General features: G+C 40.5%; 3 protein-coding genes across 3 annotated transcripts; 2 read left to right on the forward strand and 1 right to left on the reverse strand.

Annotated features, from left to right (window-relative positions):
- The first annotated feature begins 81 nt into the window (after positions 1–81).
- On the forward strand, positions 82–6,870 carry rpf1 (ribosome production factor 1 homolog). Its single transcript, XM_061826357.1, has 9 exons — positions 82–431; positions 3,125–3,181; positions 3,606–3,686; positions 3,764–3,859; positions 3,929–4,082; positions 4,604–4,686; positions 4,869–5,050; positions 5,139–5,265; positions 6,551–6,870. The coding sequence occupies exons 1-9, from the start codon at positions 198–200 to the stop codon at positions 6,590–6,592; spliced, it is 1,056 nt and encodes a 351-aa protein (XP_061682341.1). The 5' UTR covers positions 82–197; the 3' UTR covers positions 6,593–6,870.
- Positions 6,871–7,230: 360 nt separating this feature from the next.
- Positions 7,231–8,147, reverse strand: LOC133504140 (guanine nucleotide-binding protein G(I)/G(S)/G(O) subunit gamma-5). Its single transcript, XM_061826363.1, has 3 exons — positions 7,922–8,147; positions 7,660–7,797; positions 7,231–7,588 (listed from the first exon to the last, which is right to left on the reverse strand). The coding sequence occupies exons 1-2, from the start codon at positions 8,000–8,002 to the stop codon at positions 7,672–7,674; spliced, it is 207 nt and encodes a 68-aa protein (XP_061682347.1). The 5' UTR covers positions 8,003–8,147; the 3' UTR covers positions 7,231–7,588; positions 7,660–7,671.
- A 1,389-nt stretch (positions 8,148–9,536) lies between these two features.
- spata1 (spermatogenesis associated 1) lies at positions 9,537–18,360 on the forward strand. Its single transcript, XM_061825747.1, has 12 exons — positions 9,537–9,765; positions 9,851–9,957; positions 11,000–11,117; positions 11,193–11,246; positions 11,452–11,833; positions 12,311–12,449; positions 12,536–12,596; positions 12,687–12,804; positions 12,881–13,006; positions 15,786–15,961; positions 17,211–17,309; positions 17,398–18,360. The coding sequence occupies exons 1-12, from the start codon at positions 9,685–9,687 to the stop codon at positions 17,545–17,547; spliced, it is 1,611 nt and encodes a 536-aa protein (XP_061681731.1). The 5' UTR covers positions 9,537–9,684; the 3' UTR covers positions 17,548–18,360.
- Positions 18,361–18,468: the final 108 nt, after the last annotated feature.

Here is an 18,468-nt window from a genome sequence, read left to right on the forward strand (position 1 = left end):
GTATTATTGAATCCGTTTCAATGCTTTGCGTCCTCCTAGCCACGAGGAGTTGCACGACATCAACAAGCGAGGAAGTTCTCTGATCCGGATATGTATGTAAACCGGAAGCGGAAGCAGCAGTTGCTTCGCATGTAAGTCTTCAGGACGGGCTCTAGCGTGGACTGGGCACTTCACCGGGAAAACGTTACTTGAGCAAGATGAACAGCGTTGACGTTCCCTTGACGCAGCATGTCAAAAGCAAGAAAAATAAAAAGGCTAATGAGATCGAGGTCGCGGAACAGCCAGACAAGATGGAAACCGGCAACGTCGAGGTGAAAGAAGAGAAGACTGAAGAGGCAATCGCCTTCCCACCGACGTTCAGTTTGGCTGAAATCAAGAATAAACAGCGAAGACACATAATGTTTATGAAATTAAAGCAGGAGAAAAGAAAGGTAAAGTCCTAAACATGGTTCCGTCGCTTCTTAGGCAGTGTAATTCAGGGGCCGGGAGTATGTGTTCATAAAAAGAGTAAATTAGGACTTAGTGGTATGTTTATGCCAAACTACTGAGCAGAAGTGAGTTGAGTAAGCCAAAATGATACACGAGTAAAGCTACTGTTACGTAACAGTAATGAGTCGATTCAGGAAAGTTAAAAAACAAACACCCGTACAAATTATTACTAGATGCAACACCCCTCCTCCCCATAAAAAAAAAAAAAACACGAGCGGTGCGTCAGCGGTAGATGACAATAATTTTATATATTATAATTTTTTTTAATCGTTCTATTTAAAAAAAAATGGGACACTTGGCAAAAAAGCACTGACAAGGTTGAGGAATGCTCATCAAACACTTTTTTAAAACATCCCACAGGTGAACAGGCTAATTGGGAACTGGTGGGTGCCATGATTGGGTATAAAGAAACTTCTTTGAAATGCTCAGTCATTCACAAGCAAAAATGGGGCAAGGTTCACTTCTATGGAAGTAGATTAGTGCCACTAGGATTTCAATTTGAAATGTAAAGTGAAATAGGATGTGAATTTGAAATGCCACTGAAGCTATGGTCCTCAGTCTGAAAAGGGTGGCGTGCCCTCTCCAGGTCGGGGATGAGACCTTCCCCAAGTGGAGGAGTTCAAATATCTTGGGGTCTTGTTCACAAGTGAGGGAAGAATGGAGCAGGAGATCGACAGACGGATCGGTCCAGCATCTGCTGTGATTCGGAGTTTGTATCGGTCCGTTGTGGTAAAGAGGGAGCTCAGTCCAAAGGCGAAGATGTCAATTTACCAGTCGATCTCCATTCCAAGCATGAGCTGTGGGTCCTGAATGAAAGAACAAGATCCCGGATACAAGCGGCCGAAATTAGTTTCGTCCGCAGGGTGTCAGGGCTCTCCCTTCGAGGTAGGGTGAGGACCTCGGTCATCCGAGAGGGGGTCAGTGTCGAGCCGCTGCTCCTCTGGATTGAGAGGACCCAGATGAGGTAGCTTGGGCATCTGATTCGGATACCTCCTGGACGCCTCCCTGGTGAGGTGTTCCGGGCATGTCCCACTGGAAAGAGACCCTGAGGATGACCCAGGACACGCTCTAGAGATTGTCTCTTGGCTGGCTTGGGAATGCCTCGGGATCCCTCCTGAAGAAGTGGCTTGGGAAAGGGAAGTCTGGGTATCCCTGCTGAAGCTACTTCGACCCAGAAAAGTGGTAGAAGATGGATGGATGCCACAGAAAACAGGATTTGAATTTGAAATGTAAAGTTATCACATTTTCAATAGTTGCTACAATTCACTGTCTAAAATTCACCATCCGTGCCACCAGGCAGAACATTCAGTTATGCTTTCTTCGTCACGTGATGTCACATGCTAAGAAAGCGTAACTGGATTGGCTGGCTGTTCGGTTCTGACCTGAAGTAACCCTGCCTGGTGGCACAGACTGAATTTTTGACAGCGAATTGTCGCCAGTTGAATTGTTAACATTGAAAGTTACACTGAAATACAACTATTGAAAATGTGATCACTTTACATTTCAAATTCAAATTCTGTTTTCTCTGGCATTTCAAATTAAAATCATATGTCACTTTACAGTTAAAATTCAAATCCTGGTGGCACTAATCTACTTCCATACACCTCTTTATGAACTAGAGCATGAGAAAATTATCAGTTTTAGGACAATGCTCCTCAAGGAATTTGGGGATTTCATAAACATGTCACCAACATGTTTTGAAAGTTGTGGATTTCATGTCCTTCAGGCCAAAGAGGAAAAGAACCATCCAGAGTAATGTAGATGCAAAGTTCAAAATCCAGCATGTGAGATGGTTTGGGCTTAAGTTATTGCCACCGGCTTGGGTAACTTGCATATCTGAAGGCACCATTATTACTGAAATGTACATACAGGTTTTGGAGAAACGCATGCTGCCATCAGTGCAACTTATTTTTCATGGACGCCTGTGCTTATTCCATCAAGACAGACTGACAAACTACATTCTGTACGTGGCTTTGTAGTGAAAGAGTGCAGGTACTCGACTGGCCTGCCTGCAATCCATACCAGTCTCCCATTGAAAATGTGTGGTGCATAATAAAGCATAAAATATGACAGAATGTTGTGCTGCTTAACGTTGTGTAAAACATAACATGCTTGGTCTTTGGCTTTTCTTGCCTTCCACACATACACACACACACACACAGAATGTGGTTGCGACTTTGACCTCCTTCGCTAAGCGTTGGCGTCAGGATGGAGATCAAAATATGTCCCGTATCTACATGTATACACTCTGCCTGTACAGATCTGTGTTGCCTCTGGTCACACAAGCCTGCTCCGTCGTGGCCTTGTGGACTTCTGTTGTTTTGTGGAAATTTACAGCATTTCTCTGTTGCAATTTTTTGGGCTCAGGGTTTGGAAAGTCAAAGCTTCCCGTGTAGGGACAGTAACAATTTAAAACCATCAAGAATTTGTCATTTGTTCCAAAAAATTTATGGGTCTGGCCAAACACATTAGTAGGTATGATTTATTATATAATTTGTGAGACTTTGACAATCCTCCAATACCACCAAACCAAAAATAACACTGTAAAGCTCTGTGCTGACATTCTATCTTACTTTTAACAACATGATTATCCTCACCTGATTATCTCTCTCAATGATGTCTTTTTGCATTTCAGAAAAAGTTGGAGCTGAAGAAAAAGAGGAAAAGGCAAGAAAAAATTCTGGGGCACAAGGTGAGTTTTTGCTTCTTTTATTGCTGTTGAAGAATTGTACTATTTTAGAATTGACTTACTCCAGGGTTTTCACTGGGGCTAATAAGTTTCAAGTATTTGAAAAGTCATAAAACTAAAGAGGTGCTGGTAGTAATAAAAGCAGTTTTAGATAATTTCACAAATTGCGTGAATGTATATGTAGTTGATTTATTATATGGGGAAAAAATATTCTTCTTTCAGTTTATAAAGGAAATAATTATTTTAATCATATTAGAAGTTTCTCAAATGTATTCAAGTCGGAAATTGTTTTTTAAATGTGGAACTACAAGAAATTAAAACAAAAATTCATTGAAATGTTTGGATACAAGTGGCAATAATAAGTTGATTGATGTTTGTAAATCTTTAATTCTCTCTCTCTTCCCCGCTCTTTTCTTTTCTTCTGAAGGCACCGCCTAAGCAGGCCCCCAAGACAATCGAAAACCAAAGAGTCTACGACGAAACGACAGTTGACCCGGAAGATGAAGAGGTGTCTTCATATTTTATATCAAGGGCAAGTCACATGATGAATTTCGGTTCATGTTGCTCATTTTGGGTCTCATTAAGGTTGCGTTTGATGAGGCAACAGATGAATTTTCTGCCTACTTTAACGGCCTAACGAACCCCAAAGTGCTCATCACAACGTCAGACAGACCCAGGGGGGTGAGTACGTTCGTGCAAATGTGTCTTCGTTTTTTCAAGCACTCGATGGTACTACAATGTGTCTTGCAGAGGACTGTGAGGTTCTGTGAGCAACTGGCCACTGTGATTCCAAACGCTCACGTCTACTACAGAAGAGGCTTGGCCCTCAAGAGGATCATTCCGCAATGCGTCGCCAGAGACTTCACATACCTTATCGTTATCAACGAGGACCGAAAAGTGCCGAGTATCCTTTACCCGAATGAGTGCTCCTAATCTTTGTGTACTTTCTATTAGAAAATTTCAAAGAGTTCAGATTGCTCAGACACAGAATGGCTTCAGTGATGATCAAAATGGATCGCACAGGAATTTCGTCATTTTTTCGTTATATTCAAGTCATTTTTAAAACAACCGGCACAGTTTGGATAGCAAACCCAGATCAGTCTTGTGGGGTGTGTTGGTGGAATAGCAAAAGCTGCCTCAGTTCCTTAAATCATGGTTGATGTATATGTGCCGTATTTTACGGACGACTTGTGGTTTTGATAACGGATAACCCATAGTCATGTGAAATCTCTTATTTTTGTTTCATTTTTTAAATTTATTTCAAATTTCCTCACTGGAAATGTAGACACGAAAACAGTTCACTGCGTATGCATAATGTGAATTCAAGAAAACACAGTTGACCACATCACCAAATAAACCTACACTGAACCATCATTAGACAAAAACACATTGGGACTTTTCAGATTTCTTAACTGCTAATTTAAGATGGTTTGGTTCTTTGTCACCTCCCTGAAGGGCCAACTGCACACTTCAAGGTCAGCAGTGTTCGATTAAGGAAGGAACTGAAGGCAAGTAGATGATTATGGAAATAATTAAGCAATTCAGGCAATAAGTACTCTTGTCTATTGCAGAGTTTTTTGTTTTTTTTTAATTCATAAAATTGTCACGGCCGTTGCCATGTTACTTGAAACTCTTGCTATTGAACTGGAGACCAGAATTTTCCCAACATTATTCTGTTTTGTGCCCACAGCGACGAGGTAAGGACCCAACTGAGCACTATCCAGAAGTGATCCTGAACAACTTCACTACACGTTTGGGCCACAGCATCGGCCGGATGTTGGCTGCTCTTTTCCCTCAAAACCCCCAGTTTGTGGGTCGCCAGGTGGCCACCTTCCACAACCAGAGAGACTTCATCTTTTTCCGGTTTCACAGGTTAACGTCTGATGGAGAAACTACATACAGTCACTTTTTTACTATGATTTGAATACAGCTCATCCTATTACTGTTGCGCACCTTTAAGATACATTTTCAAGAACGACAAGAAGGCCGGCATACAGGAGTTGGGACCTCGCTTCACTCTTAAGCTTCGCTCTTTGCAGAAAGGCACCTTCGATTCGAAGTTTGGCGAGTATGAGTGGGTCCTCAAGGTGAGATTGTACACATTTCATATTGATTAAATGCCACTGTGGCATTTCTTCCATGTTTTTACCTCTTCCTACCTTGATGCTCCCACGCCAGTCAACGAAACAAGACAATTTTGTAAGCATATTAGTCCCTCCAAATTTAAAGTTCCACAAGGTTGTCGAAAAAAATCCATTCATCAGTTTTCTGTAGCCCTTTGGGAAAGAAGCGGGGCACATCCTGAACTGGAACGTAGATGGAAAGGCTGACAAAAACTAAAGTCCATACAGTGGACTCAGCTGCATACATATATATACATATGTGTATATATGTATATAACCATCCATTTTCTTTGCCGCTTATCCTCACGAGGGTCACCGGGAGTGCTGAAGCCTATCCCAGCTTTCAACAGGCAGGCAGGAGGCAGGGTACACCGTGAACTGATTGCCAGCCAACCGCAGTGCACATATAGACTAACAACCATTCACACTCACAATCACACCTAGGGGCAATTTAGAGTGTCCAATTAATGTTGCATGTTTTTGGGATGTGGGAGGAAACCAGAGTGCCTGGAGAAAACCCATGCAGGGATGGGGAGAACATGCAAACTTCACACAGGCAGGGCCGGGGCACGCACACACACACACACACACACACACACTGGAGATACAGTAAATGCAGGCATGTAATTGCTTCCTCTGTCCTCATTAATAGTTATACAAAAAGTGTGTAACATTCTAGTCTTCTCCCTGTATGGTGTTTGATGGGTCACAATTGATCAAAACATTGATGCTAATCCCATTAGCATGTCCAAGCATGTCCCTCTGTTAGTCACTTATTAATATAATCGTTGATTGACAATATATCAAAACACCAATATTGCACAGGACCCTGCAATGTGACTATGACACATACATTGGAGTGATGATGCTCAAATGATATATTGTCCAGCCACTTAATCATTGTAAGTGTTATTGTTGTAAGCAGCATCACTTGCTATTTTCTTATTATTCCAGTTTACTTAAGTAAATCAGTCAGTTAATTCCTGGTTAACGTCTTTCTACACTTGTGACAGTTAATCAGATAAATGAGGCACAGTTTTGGTAATATTTATTACTTGTAAAAGTTAGTCTGTTTTATTGTATGATCATTAGAAATGTTTGAGGCATTTTCAATTATTTCCAATGAGACATTTTTTTCTGATGCTTAGCTAGTTGGATGTAACCCGCAAGCAAGAAAAAATATTTTACACGAGTGATTCCTTTTTGGAAAAAAGTTCCAAAGCCTAATCACTGTTTTCCTTGTTTCTAGCGCCACGAAATGGATGCCTGCAGGCGGAAATTCCAGCTGTGAAGGCGAAATCATCTCTGTTCTGATTATGGAAGGACATTAGTTTATCCCACACTTGTTTGCCGTTTCAAATGACTTGTTTTTTCTGGCCCTTGAGACTTTGTGACCAACCCATGAGAGCAGTCTTCATCACGGAGTCATTACAGAAGAACTGATTTTCTTCCGTTCAGTTGCTTGTGCTTTTAACACACTACAAAGTGTGAATCATTTACTGACTATCAGCTATTTTCAAAAATGTCTCCCTTGCAACAAAGCTGTCCCAAAATGACAAGTAACATTCATCCATTGTCCGTACCGCTTATTCCTGCTAGTACATTGTATTATAACTGTTAATTTGGGTGTGAGAGAGCACGTGGTGGTGTTCTAAACTATTACACACATGAACAATTGGAAATATTGATATTGGGCTAACTGAGTTTTTCCTGACATTAGTTTCAAAGCAAGATAACGGGGAAAATACAGTTTTAAGAGAGCAAGAATGAAATGTGTGAATATTACTTCAGCCAACTATGATACCTAAAATGAACAAGATATGTGTTGGGGGTATATATGGTTGTTTTTTGTCCACAAGGTCCTTGGTTTATGATGCTTTCTACAAAGTCTTTTGTGGCAAAGCGTTGAAAGAAAGCATTCACATGGCATTAGTAGGCATAATTAGTTTTTTATTTGATAGGTTTGTATTTATGGCCTAGAAATCTTTCACACAAATGTTTATGCTTGACATTTCAAGGATAACTAATTGGTAGTTTGCACAGCAGTGGAAAAAATTGTGATTGTGGCCTAGAAATGTTTTTCATACAAACATTTGTGGTGGAAAATGTCACTGTAAACAAAGGATTCCTTGTATGTTGGATTTTAAATCATAAATTTGTAGGGAAAAGGTACGTAAGTGCCTCTAATTTTTTTTGTGAAAATTTGCAAAGGTTAAAAAAAATACCCCCCCCCCAACACTCGAGGCGATTCCAGTCCATCTCCACGCGGTTACACACATTTGGCGACCTGTAAGACAGATTGCAAGAGTGAATTCGTTGTATTGCTTGTTGGGATTTCAGACACAGGGCAGGACTCACATCGCGTCGCCGCTATAAGAAAGAGCAAACTTTTTGCGGTCTGAACGGATTGTTGCTGGATGACATGCCGGTGAGCAGCGGGTCATGCTGGGCGTTCTGTAGACAGAACTGTTGCAGATCGGCCGCGGCCGATGACACCTGATGAAAACTAGCAGTGAGTGTACTGTGGTACCGGTACTCCATTTGTAAAAGCCCAGCGTCTCCAAACATCGCCGCTAGTCAAACAACAGTCGAGAAACGCCCTAAAGATCTTTTTTTTTACCTTTACTCTGTTTATTCCCGCTTCGAACCGTAGTTGTTGGACAATTTTCTTCATAGTTACAATGGTGGATGACCCCGACATTTGATTTTATATTTTTGTAATCGATTTTAGTTTCAACTACAAGTTTTAGTTCAAGCAACTTGATGTCGGGGGAGCGAGCGACGCATACGCTTCCGGTTTGGGGGGTAGGCGCGTCCTCTTGTGGTGCTTTCAATGTTTCGAAATTCTGTTGGATTTAGCATTGTTCTTCGAAACAACACTACAATTAAATAATTCTGAAATTTTGTGATTCTTCCTGAAATTTTCCGGAATTAAACGTGAGTAGTGCGTGATGAAAGTTTTTTTTTTTTTTGGGGGGGGGGCGTTTCCATCATCATCTAGATTGCAAAACTACCAGCGGTATTTTAATGCTGAGTGTGAGAGAGGAACGACAAGCTCCCTCTTGTGGCAATAGAATACAACTATCAGCAGACTCATTGTTCAATTGTATTAACAATCACAATTTCCAATGCATTAAATATACTGTGGAACAGAGTGAAAACAGCCATCATCAAGTGGAGAAAAAATGGCACAGCAGTGACTTTGTTAAGCAACAGACATCTCTCCAAAATCCATGAAAAGATACAAAGAAAAATAATCAGGGAGCTTGCCACTAGCCTGAGAGAATTATTGAAGGAACTGCAGTAATTTCTGGCAAATACAGACTGTTTAGTACATGTGACAACAATCTCCCATTTTTTTTTCAAACTGTAGATCTCGAGTAAGACATAGATCTACACATCTGAATTGTTTTATGGTGCCGTTCAACCAAGGTAGTGGGTTTAAATGTTGGTCTGATTTTTGCTTTTAATCACAAAATCCTGACATTTGAACAAGGTGTAGTGTACACTTTATAGCCATCCATCCAGCCATTCATTTTCTTAGCCGCTTATCCTCACAAGGTGAGTGCTGCAGCCTATCCCAGCTGTCAAGGGGCAGGAGGCAGGGTACACCCTGAACTGGTTGCGAGCAGATCACAGGGCACATCGAGACAGTCGCACTCACAATCACATCTAGGGGCAATTTAGTGTTGAGTGAATGTTGCATGTTTTTTGGGATGTGGAAACCAGAGTGCCCCGAGAAACCCCACACAGGCACGGGGAGAACATGCAAACTCCACACAGGCGGGGCCGCGATTTGAACCCAGGTCCTCATAACTGTGAGGCCAGCACTATACCTGCTGACCCACTGTGCCGCCCTCATGTATCCTTGTAGCTATATTTTCTAAGCCTTTGTCACAATGGGCCTGTTTTTCTAGAACTATGTGACAAGCTGATGTAAGACAACAGCTAAAATGTACGCAAACTAAGAGAGTTAGGTCAAATGTGACTGAAACCCCGAGACCTTGGAGTCTTATGAGGTGCATGCGACATGGAGAAACATGAGCCAGGGAACATTAACGACAATGGCGTAACACATTCAGAGAAGCAAGATATTCCCCATTATTAGAATTGTATGATGTCATCACCTCCAAGAATGATTTTCTGCAAATGTCTTGTCTTGTATCAGGCTAAAAGCCACCAGCTGCTTGGTGTTTTCTCTTCTATTTGAATGCAGAGTGTGAGTTCTTTCGCCTGGTCTGCAACCAGAGCAACCAACGCTGGTATTTCCATTCTCGCACGGCCAGCCGCTGCAGTTTCAAGTCAACTCGCGACAGTCCACGCCTCCGCCGGGCCAAAGAACACACCATAAAATCGCAGCGTGCTTCTGTTAGCGGAGCACGCATGTGCATGACTGCACTCACGAAGATGGCCTTATCATGTGAATCGACTTTTACGGTGGAGAGGAGACCCATCAGTTGCAAGGTATGTTCAAATTACACAAAAGACAAACGATCAACTCGGACATCCTGAAGAACGGTTTCAAACTTTGGTGTGTGTGTGCGCTCAGTTTGTGGAGCTGCATGTTCTCTATGTGCCAGACGAGCAGTGGAATGTGAAGCTGAACAAAGTTCCTGCTGAAGCCTCAGAGAGCTTCATATCTGCGGGCTTCATCAGGTCCTAACTCTAACCCTAACCACATGCACAAATGTTGTTCATACTTAAAAAAAAAAAAAAAAAAGAACAAATGGGGGGAAAATCTGTGTCACATTGATAATTACCATATTTATTGAATGAATTATTAAATATGAGGCAGCACAGTGGATCAGCTGGTAAAGTGTTGGCCTCATAGTTCTGTGGACCCGGGTTCGCACCTGTGTGGAGTTTTCATGTTCTACCCGTGCCTGCGTGAGTCCAGTTTCCTCCCACATCTCAAAAACATGCAGCATTAATTGGACACTCTAAATTGCCCCTAAGTGTGATTGTGAGTGTGACTGTTTGTCTCCATGTGCCCTGGGATTGGCTGGCAACCAGTTCAGGGTGTACCCTGCATCCTGCCCGTTGACAACTGGGATAGGCTCCAGCACTCCCCGCAACCCTCGTCAGAATAAGCAGCAAAAGAAAATGGATGGATGGATGGATTTTTAAATACGGCTGCTATTCTAAGTGTTGCTACTACAAGACCAAATGAGTCCATAAATGTGTCAATAAAACTGAATGTATTTCCTCTTACATAGAGCTACAGACTATCTAAAATGTTTCTAATATTCTGTTCCTCTGAGATGAAATACTTGTTGTATTTATACTGTTACAAAACATTATTACTAATGGTCTAATTATTAGTAACAATAATGTAATATTTTGGGTCATCCACCAAATGATCTTTTTCAAGGTCAAAAAAGTTTGATCAAACATCAGAAGGGCACTAAACAAAATTATGGCCCACCCAAACTACTCCACCTTGACTGGCGTCTGTTGCAGATTTTATAACAGATTTACCTCGCTATTTTATAGTGACATCCAGAATTCTCTTGTTCTCTCGACATCCCTCCATCTTTCTGTATCTCTCAATTTCTCTACGTAAAAAAAAAAAAAAATCAAAAATCACTTCAGCGTCAAAAATTTAAACTTGAGTCTTGGGTTTTCATGTAGTACCGGCCTATAAAAGAAAAGAAGACTCGTGTCCATTGTGTGTGCCATCTGTATTTTGCTTATTTAGGGTTTACCCCGAGGTCACCCTGAAAGCTCTGAGAAGTGTGCTTGGGGAGCTCCTGGGTGCAGAGAGGAGCATAGACAAATTTTCTTTCTTGAAGTGTGTGGGCCGCAGCTTGGCTCTGGTGAGTCTGCCTGACATTGCGCTACACAAGAGCAGTTGAGTGTGTGTTTGTGGCCAAAACCTTTGCTTGTGACAGGTCAAAAGTAAGCAGGAGAAGGATCTGAAAGTGAAAACCTTTGCTCCACCATATGTATGTAAAATATGATTCCTTTTCATATTTTCAGCTTTTTGAACAATCCCTGGTTTTAATTGTTACCACCGTTTCTCTGCCAACTTCACAACAGTGTAACAAAAGCTGAAGCTCTTCCACCAATATAATACATTTAAATATTGATATTTTTTCACTTTACTGCGTCCTTTTGTACCGTTTAATCCAGTGATGTTCATCTTTCAAGGCTGCCCAGCCAGAGCTTTACCTGCTGCCCACCATGGAGAATGAAAGCAGCCTTTCCTCCCATTCGGCCAGCCCAGACACCGGGAGCAGCTCCCCGGACCCCCCGACCTACTACCCCCACCAGACTTGGAGCTCACCAGCCGAGACGAAAGACCCTGTCAAGTTCCCCCACATCCCCCAGTCTTCCCATCAGCTTCTTCCCACCTCCAGCTTTGAGGACGAGGAGGAGGAGGATGTCGATGACGGCGACGGCGAGCAGGGTTACAGCTCCTCAGAGGGAGGACACTGCGTGGAGGAGGATGATCCCTCTGGCAATAAGATTGAGTGGCAGGAGAGTGTGGAGCGCGGCCAGAGAAAGTCCAACACTCAAGCGCCGAATAAAAGTGAACGTTTAATATTCACACAATGTTATTACATTTACATTGGAAACGCAATCTAACTTTTTGGTGCTTATTTGGACACTTAACCTTTATACTATCAAAATGGAAGCGAGCACTGGCTGGAGCACAGATTAGACACATACAGTATTATTGTTATTATCATTATGAGCGTTATCATCATGATATAACTCAAATATTATTTCTTCATTGTTCTCCCCAAATGAAATTAGATGGACTCTAACTTGGTATTTAATAAGACTTGCAATTATTTCCCTAATGAAAGACAAGAAACTGAAGTAACAGCTAAATAAATTATTCAATTCTTAATTTTTTTCATTATTGCTTTATTAAATATTTGCTCAACGAATGTGTTGTAAACATATAAATATAAGATCAATTGTTCAATAATTCGCTATTTCTTTTGATATTTAAAAAAATTCCCCAAAAAAGAGAGAAAATCTTTGAATACTGTGTGTAAAGGCAGCTTGGCTCAGGTGAAGGAACACCCCAAGGAGGAAGAAGCAACATGCAGAAAGACGAGGCGACCTCAGCAAGGAAACAAAGTGGCCAAAGATCCAGGACCTGTGGGGTTGGCGGAGGATGGAGATTCAGACAAGCAGTGAGCTGAGCTCCCACTTCACAGCACACCCTGTGCCTGTTCGAGAGATTTACTACCACCTGTTTTGTGTGTGTGTTTTTGCACAGGTTCGGGAAATCACGAGATGTGCACGCATTTCAGCCTTTCACGAGCAAAACAGCAAGAGGGGTAATGAATTAAATTTTTTCTCTTCTTTTAAAACCTGATGTATGAGAAGTCATTGTCTTTTTTTTCTTTTCTTTTTTTTCTGGTATAAAGGTGACAGAAAGCCCGGTTGTTTTATCTCGGCCCATTCGGTGCACTTCTCCGCCTCCTGGTCTTGACCTGACCATGACAACCCACAAACCTGTTGTTTCCACGGTCATCCCAACTAACAGTAAGCCATCAGGTCAAGAAAACGGCACATGCAAGGGCATTTAGGTCACATTTGAAATGATGTTTGGCTCTTCTAGGGGAAGAACTGATAGAAGAAATCAAGCTGGTGAAGGAGGAAAGGAAGCAGTTGGAGTGGAAAAGACAAGAACTGCTAAGGAAAGGGAAAGATTTGTTGGCTCAGAACAGACATCGCAGGAACCAAGGTTGTGGAAAACTCAAGAACCTGTTACAAACATTCACAGTTTATTCAGCTTCCTGATTGAGAGTGGTCTGAAAACAAGTTCCTGGGGTATTCCTCCAGGCCATTTGCTTTTCGTGCAGATGACCTGGATTCTATTACTGATCAGTGCCCCAATTCCCAGCCACTAGAGATCCCAAGTTTGGATTAATATGATAATAATAGAATGAATTTGTGTCTGGAAGGGTATCTGTCTTAAAACTGCTGACCAACAGCACCAACAACAAGAAAATAGCATGATTCATATTGCTTTTTAACAATAAAATAAAACTGGTGGATGAAACATTTTTAAATCAATTAAACTGTCAATCTAATGGGATAATTACAAGGGTATTTCTTTTTGAAAAAACAAACAACAAAAAAAACACAACAAATGCAGGAACCAAGAAGAGTCCAGTTGGCTCAATTTACCCAACGTGGATTACTAGGGGCTGGATCAGGAAAGAAAAAAATGCAAGCAAATTGATATGTTTGCTTTTTTTTTTTTTTAATACTCTGACAGTAAGTTGAAAATAACTTCGTCCATTATTCTATTGAGCAAATGAAATATAAATGGTCATCTACATTTAGTTATATCCCCAAATAGTGTAAAACAACAGTTTTTCATGAAATCAAATAATTATCAAATATGTTAAATAGCAATACAGGTTAATTTGCCAAACATTTTAAAATATGAATAAAAAGGAAATGTATTATATGCATTGAGGTTTTTAAAGAAATGTGATAAATGATGAACTAAAAATGTTGTAATTTGAAATTGTTTATTCAAATACTGACATGCATTTAATTATACATGTTAACAATCATAAGTTTCCAAAGTGGAGTAAGAAAAATCCTTGGATTTTATACGGTTTTGTTTGGTAAACGTTTTTGTAATATAAATCAAACATTTCAATTTGATAATCGACAAAGCAATGTAGTAGTTCTGAATTGGCCTGCCTGTCTTAAGTTTTCTTGGATGACAGCCCGGTTCATGTTCTGAGGAACGCCTTGTACAGTATACACTGGATACAGAAAGTATTCATCTCCCCTTATATTTTCACTTTTTGTTATATTTCAGCCATTTGCTAAATTCCTTTAACTTCATTTTTTTGTCCTCTATGTGCAGACAGCACCACATGTTGGCAAAACAAACTTTGGGACATTTTTGGAGATTAATTAAACACAAAATGAAATATCACATAGCCATAAATAAGTATTCCGATCCTTTGCTGTGACTCATTTAACTCAAATGCTGTAGATTTTTCCTGATCATCCTGAGGATGGTTCTACACATATATTCATTGGAGTCAAGTTGTATTTGATTATACTGATTGCACTTGATTAGGAAAGCCAGACCCCTATCTAAAAACAAAAAACTTACAGCTCACAAGACATATCAGAGTAAATGAGAATCATGAGGTCAAAGGAATAGGCTGAACAGCTCAAAGAAAGAATTATGGCAAGGCTCAGGTCTGGCCAAGGTTACAAAAACATAAATATTAAAAAAAAAAATCTGCTGCATTTAAGGTTCCCAAGACCAGAGTGGCCTCCATCATCCTTCCCTGGAAGATATTTGGGATGATGAGAACCTCAGAGCAGGCCGCCCGGCCAAACTCACCAGTTGAGGGAAAAGAGCCTTAAGGAAAGAGCCGAAGAAGAACCTAAAGATTATTGTGGCTGAGCTCCAGAGATGCTGTCAGGAAATGGGAGAAAGTTCTAGTAAGTCAACCATCACTGTATCCCTCCACCAGTCGGGGCTGCATGGCAGAGCAGCCCGACGGATGCGTGAAAAACTACATGAACTTTGCTAAAACACACATGGACTCCAAGATGGTGAGAAATATAATTATATAGTCTGATAAGACCAACATTGAACTTTTTCTTTTTTTAAACCTTAATTCCAAGCGTATGCATGGCAACAAAAAAAACAAGGCACTCGTCATCACGTGTCCAACACAGTCCCAACAGTGAAGCGTGGTGGTGGCAGCATCACGCTGCGGAGTATTTTTCAGCTACAGAGACAGAATGACTGGTGGCGATCAAAGGGAAGCTGAATGTAGCAAAGTACAGGGGTATCCAAGACCAACACCTTTTCCAGAGTTCTCTGGACCTCAGACTGGGCCAAAGGTTCATTTTCCAAAATGACAATGACCCAACGCACACAGCTACACTAACAAAGGAGTGCTTCAGAACAAGTCTGTGACTGTTCTTGAATGGCCCAGCCAGAACCCTGACTTAAACCCAACTTAGCATCTCTGGAGGGACTTGAAAATGGCTTGTCAAAGGTTCACCATACAACCTGACAGAACTAGTAAGGATCTGCAAGAAAGAATGGCAGAATATCTCCAAATCCAGGCGTGGAAAAACTTGTTGCATGATTCCCTAAAAGACTCAAATGGATTCTTCGACTAAATACTGAGCAAAGGGTCTGAATATTGTGATAGTTCAGTTTTTCCTTTTCAATCAATCTGTAAAAATTCCAACTATTCAGTGTTAATGTCAATGTGGTGTATTGTGCGTGGATTAATAAGGAATGAACTTCAGGGATTTCAACAAATGGCTGCGGTGTAACAGTGAAACATTTAAGGTGATCTGAACACTTTCCATATCCATTGTGGATATGATTTGCAAGCAACTTTGTCCAAAATAACGTCTGTCAATTTGTCAAGGGTTTGATATTAGTTTCAGATAGAAGATTATATTAAAAGGTATCTATGGAAGTGGTTTTCTTGTAACTGTTTTTTTCTGATTGATATTACAAGCCCGCGACAGCTGGAAAAAAAAATATTTTGATACCAAGAAAGCCACTGCACCTCTGGAAGATGCATTGAGGAATGTGCGGCAAGAACTGGAGACATTTTACAACAAACTCCTGCATCAGATCCACAACAGAAATTGCAGAAGCAAGCTGCAAAAGCAAGGAAGGTCCTCTGAAAAGGTTAGCTCAAATCAATTATGATTTTAAAAAATATATAATTCTTTTCCTTTTGAATAGTCCTGTTAATGGTCGCCGCAGCGAGTCATCTTTTTCCATCCAAGGCTATCCCCTGCATCTTCCTCTCTAACAACAACTAGCAGAGTCTCTTCTGTCACATAACACACCAGACAGTCTTCCGCCAGCTGTTCCATTCTGCTTGCACCCATTTCTTCGCTTCCTTACCACACTCACCATTGCTTTGAATTGTTGACCCCAAGTATTTGAAGTCATCCACCCTCGCTATCTCTTCCCTTCCCCCTCTATCCATTTCATTTATCCACACATATTCTGTTCTACATCAGCTAATTTTCATTCATTTCATTTACAGTGGATGCCTCCACCTTTCTCAATGTTCTTTTACCTGCGACCACAATGCCATCTACAAACATCCTGGTCAATGGGGATTATAACCTCATCTGTCAGCCTATTCATTACCACTGAAAACAGGAAGGGGCTCAGGGTCGATCCCTGATGCAGTGCCACCTCCACCACAGAATTCTCTGTCACACCTCGGCACACCTCACCACTGTTCTGCTGCCCTCATACATGTCCTGTGGTAGTCTAACATACTTCTGTGAAAACAAGGTGGTGATCAACATATTCTGGAAGAACAATTATTACTTTGGGTGAAAATTTGAGAAACACAATCTTGGTGGTCCTCTGCGAAATCCACGAGCTCAAAATCCGGCACAGTGAAGTCAAGGGAAAATGGCAGGTGTTTTTTGGGGGGGGATTTAGCGGCATACCTAGTAAAACGTTTTGATGCTAATTACAAATGAGTACTACATATTTCTCAATTTTTGGGACATGTTTTCAACAGTTACTTCAAATATTTCTAATGTCTTTAGAAACAAATCTGAATACCCTTTATAGTCTTTTTAATGCTCTCTGTTTTTTCCCCTTGCATTATCAGAAAGACCCCAAAATCTCACTCAATCAGGATCTTAACTGCATTTGACTTTACCTTTACATCGTCATCAGTGGATGTTTAAAAAATAACAAGAATAGCAGAACAAAGTAAGGAGTGGCATTTACAGATGTTTGTTTTCAAATGTTAGCAGTAAAAGTAAAACACCTTCTGCTTAATAAATACTCAGGTAATGTGGTAATACACAAAAAAATCTGCTTCAGTAGAGTAGTGGCGTTATTGTACTAGTTACATGTCACCCCGATATTTCTCTTGAAATAAGTGGGAAACAATTGTGTTTAGAATGAGCTCATCATTCAGATCCTGACAGAAAGTCACGACATCGACAACCTGAAGAGGAAGATTGAAGACGCCAAGATGAAGATGCTGACGGAGATAAAGGTAATAAAGGTTAATAAGTAGCTCGTGTAGCAAAACCAAAAAGAGACCTTTCCTGAAATGTTACGTCTTTCCACAAACGCTGCTTTAGCTGAGAAAACAGGCTGCCACTGAACTGAGGGCACTGAAGACAGAACTGGCCCAGAAGAAGACTCAGTCGTGTCATCGGGCGGCCGTGGCGTCTCTCAGCTTTGTGAGCGCCACGCGTGACAAAGGACAATTTCAAAACATTTCCAACTGAATCCTAAGAACATGTTTTTTTTTTTAACATAGTTTTACCTTACGACAGTCTGTATTGCTCATTGTGATGTAATTTTTTTAGAAAAGCCACAGATAGGCTGACGAACAGTGCTGGCTTCGTGGTGTTATAAACATTATGAAACAGCCATTTCAACACAAACAGTGCATCAACACGTGTAGAGAGACAATGTAACAATACATATATTATTTCTCCTTTGTGAAAAATGAAAATTGTGAAATTTTTTTTCTGTATAATTCTGACCGCAGGTGGCCAAGGTGCACACATCACAAGGACAACAACATTAAATAAAATTGAAGCATGAAATCATGATCCACAAATTATTTAATTCTTTACATCCATTTAATCAGGTCATTACTGTATATTTTAAAAAAAAATGTATCATTGAGTTTCCTTTTTTGCAGCTTCAGTGCTTTTTTTTGTTATCGTAGTTATATCACCAATGATTTGCAATATCGCTGAGTTTTGAGGGGAGTATTATTACACATAAACAGTTATTACAAAACAATAAGTGTGAGTATTGGTTTTTTTTATTGTTTACAAGTACGATTTTTTTTTTCAAATGAGGGATATCGCCAGTCTCATCTCATCTGTTATTTGCTTTAGTTCAGATTGTTTCATTGTTTTGATTACAACTTTTATCTTTGTATGATAGTTAAAAAAATGTGAAATGTTGGTGGTGTATCAGTTTGGTTTGGATTATTTGTGCTTGAAATATATGCCTTTTTACCTCTCTTCTATGTAATTATAACTTCAAAATTTAAAAAAGACCATTTCCTCTGTCACTGATAATCGTTTTATCACTTTGCACTGAGACAAAAGTAAGACTGTTGCGGTTTGGGAGAGGGAGAGCAGTTTCATGAGGCAAATAACAATTATTATACAGTATTATATAGTAACTCC

Source organism: Syngnathoides biaculeatus, chromosome 7 (genome assembly GCF_019802595.1).
Source record: "Syngnathoides biaculeatus isolate LvHL_M chromosome 7, ASM1980259v1, whole genome shotgun sequence".
In the NCBI taxonomy this organism is placed as follows: Eukaryota; Metazoa; Chordata; class Actinopteri; order Syngnathiformes; family Syngnathidae; genus Syngnathoides; species Syngnathoides biaculeatus.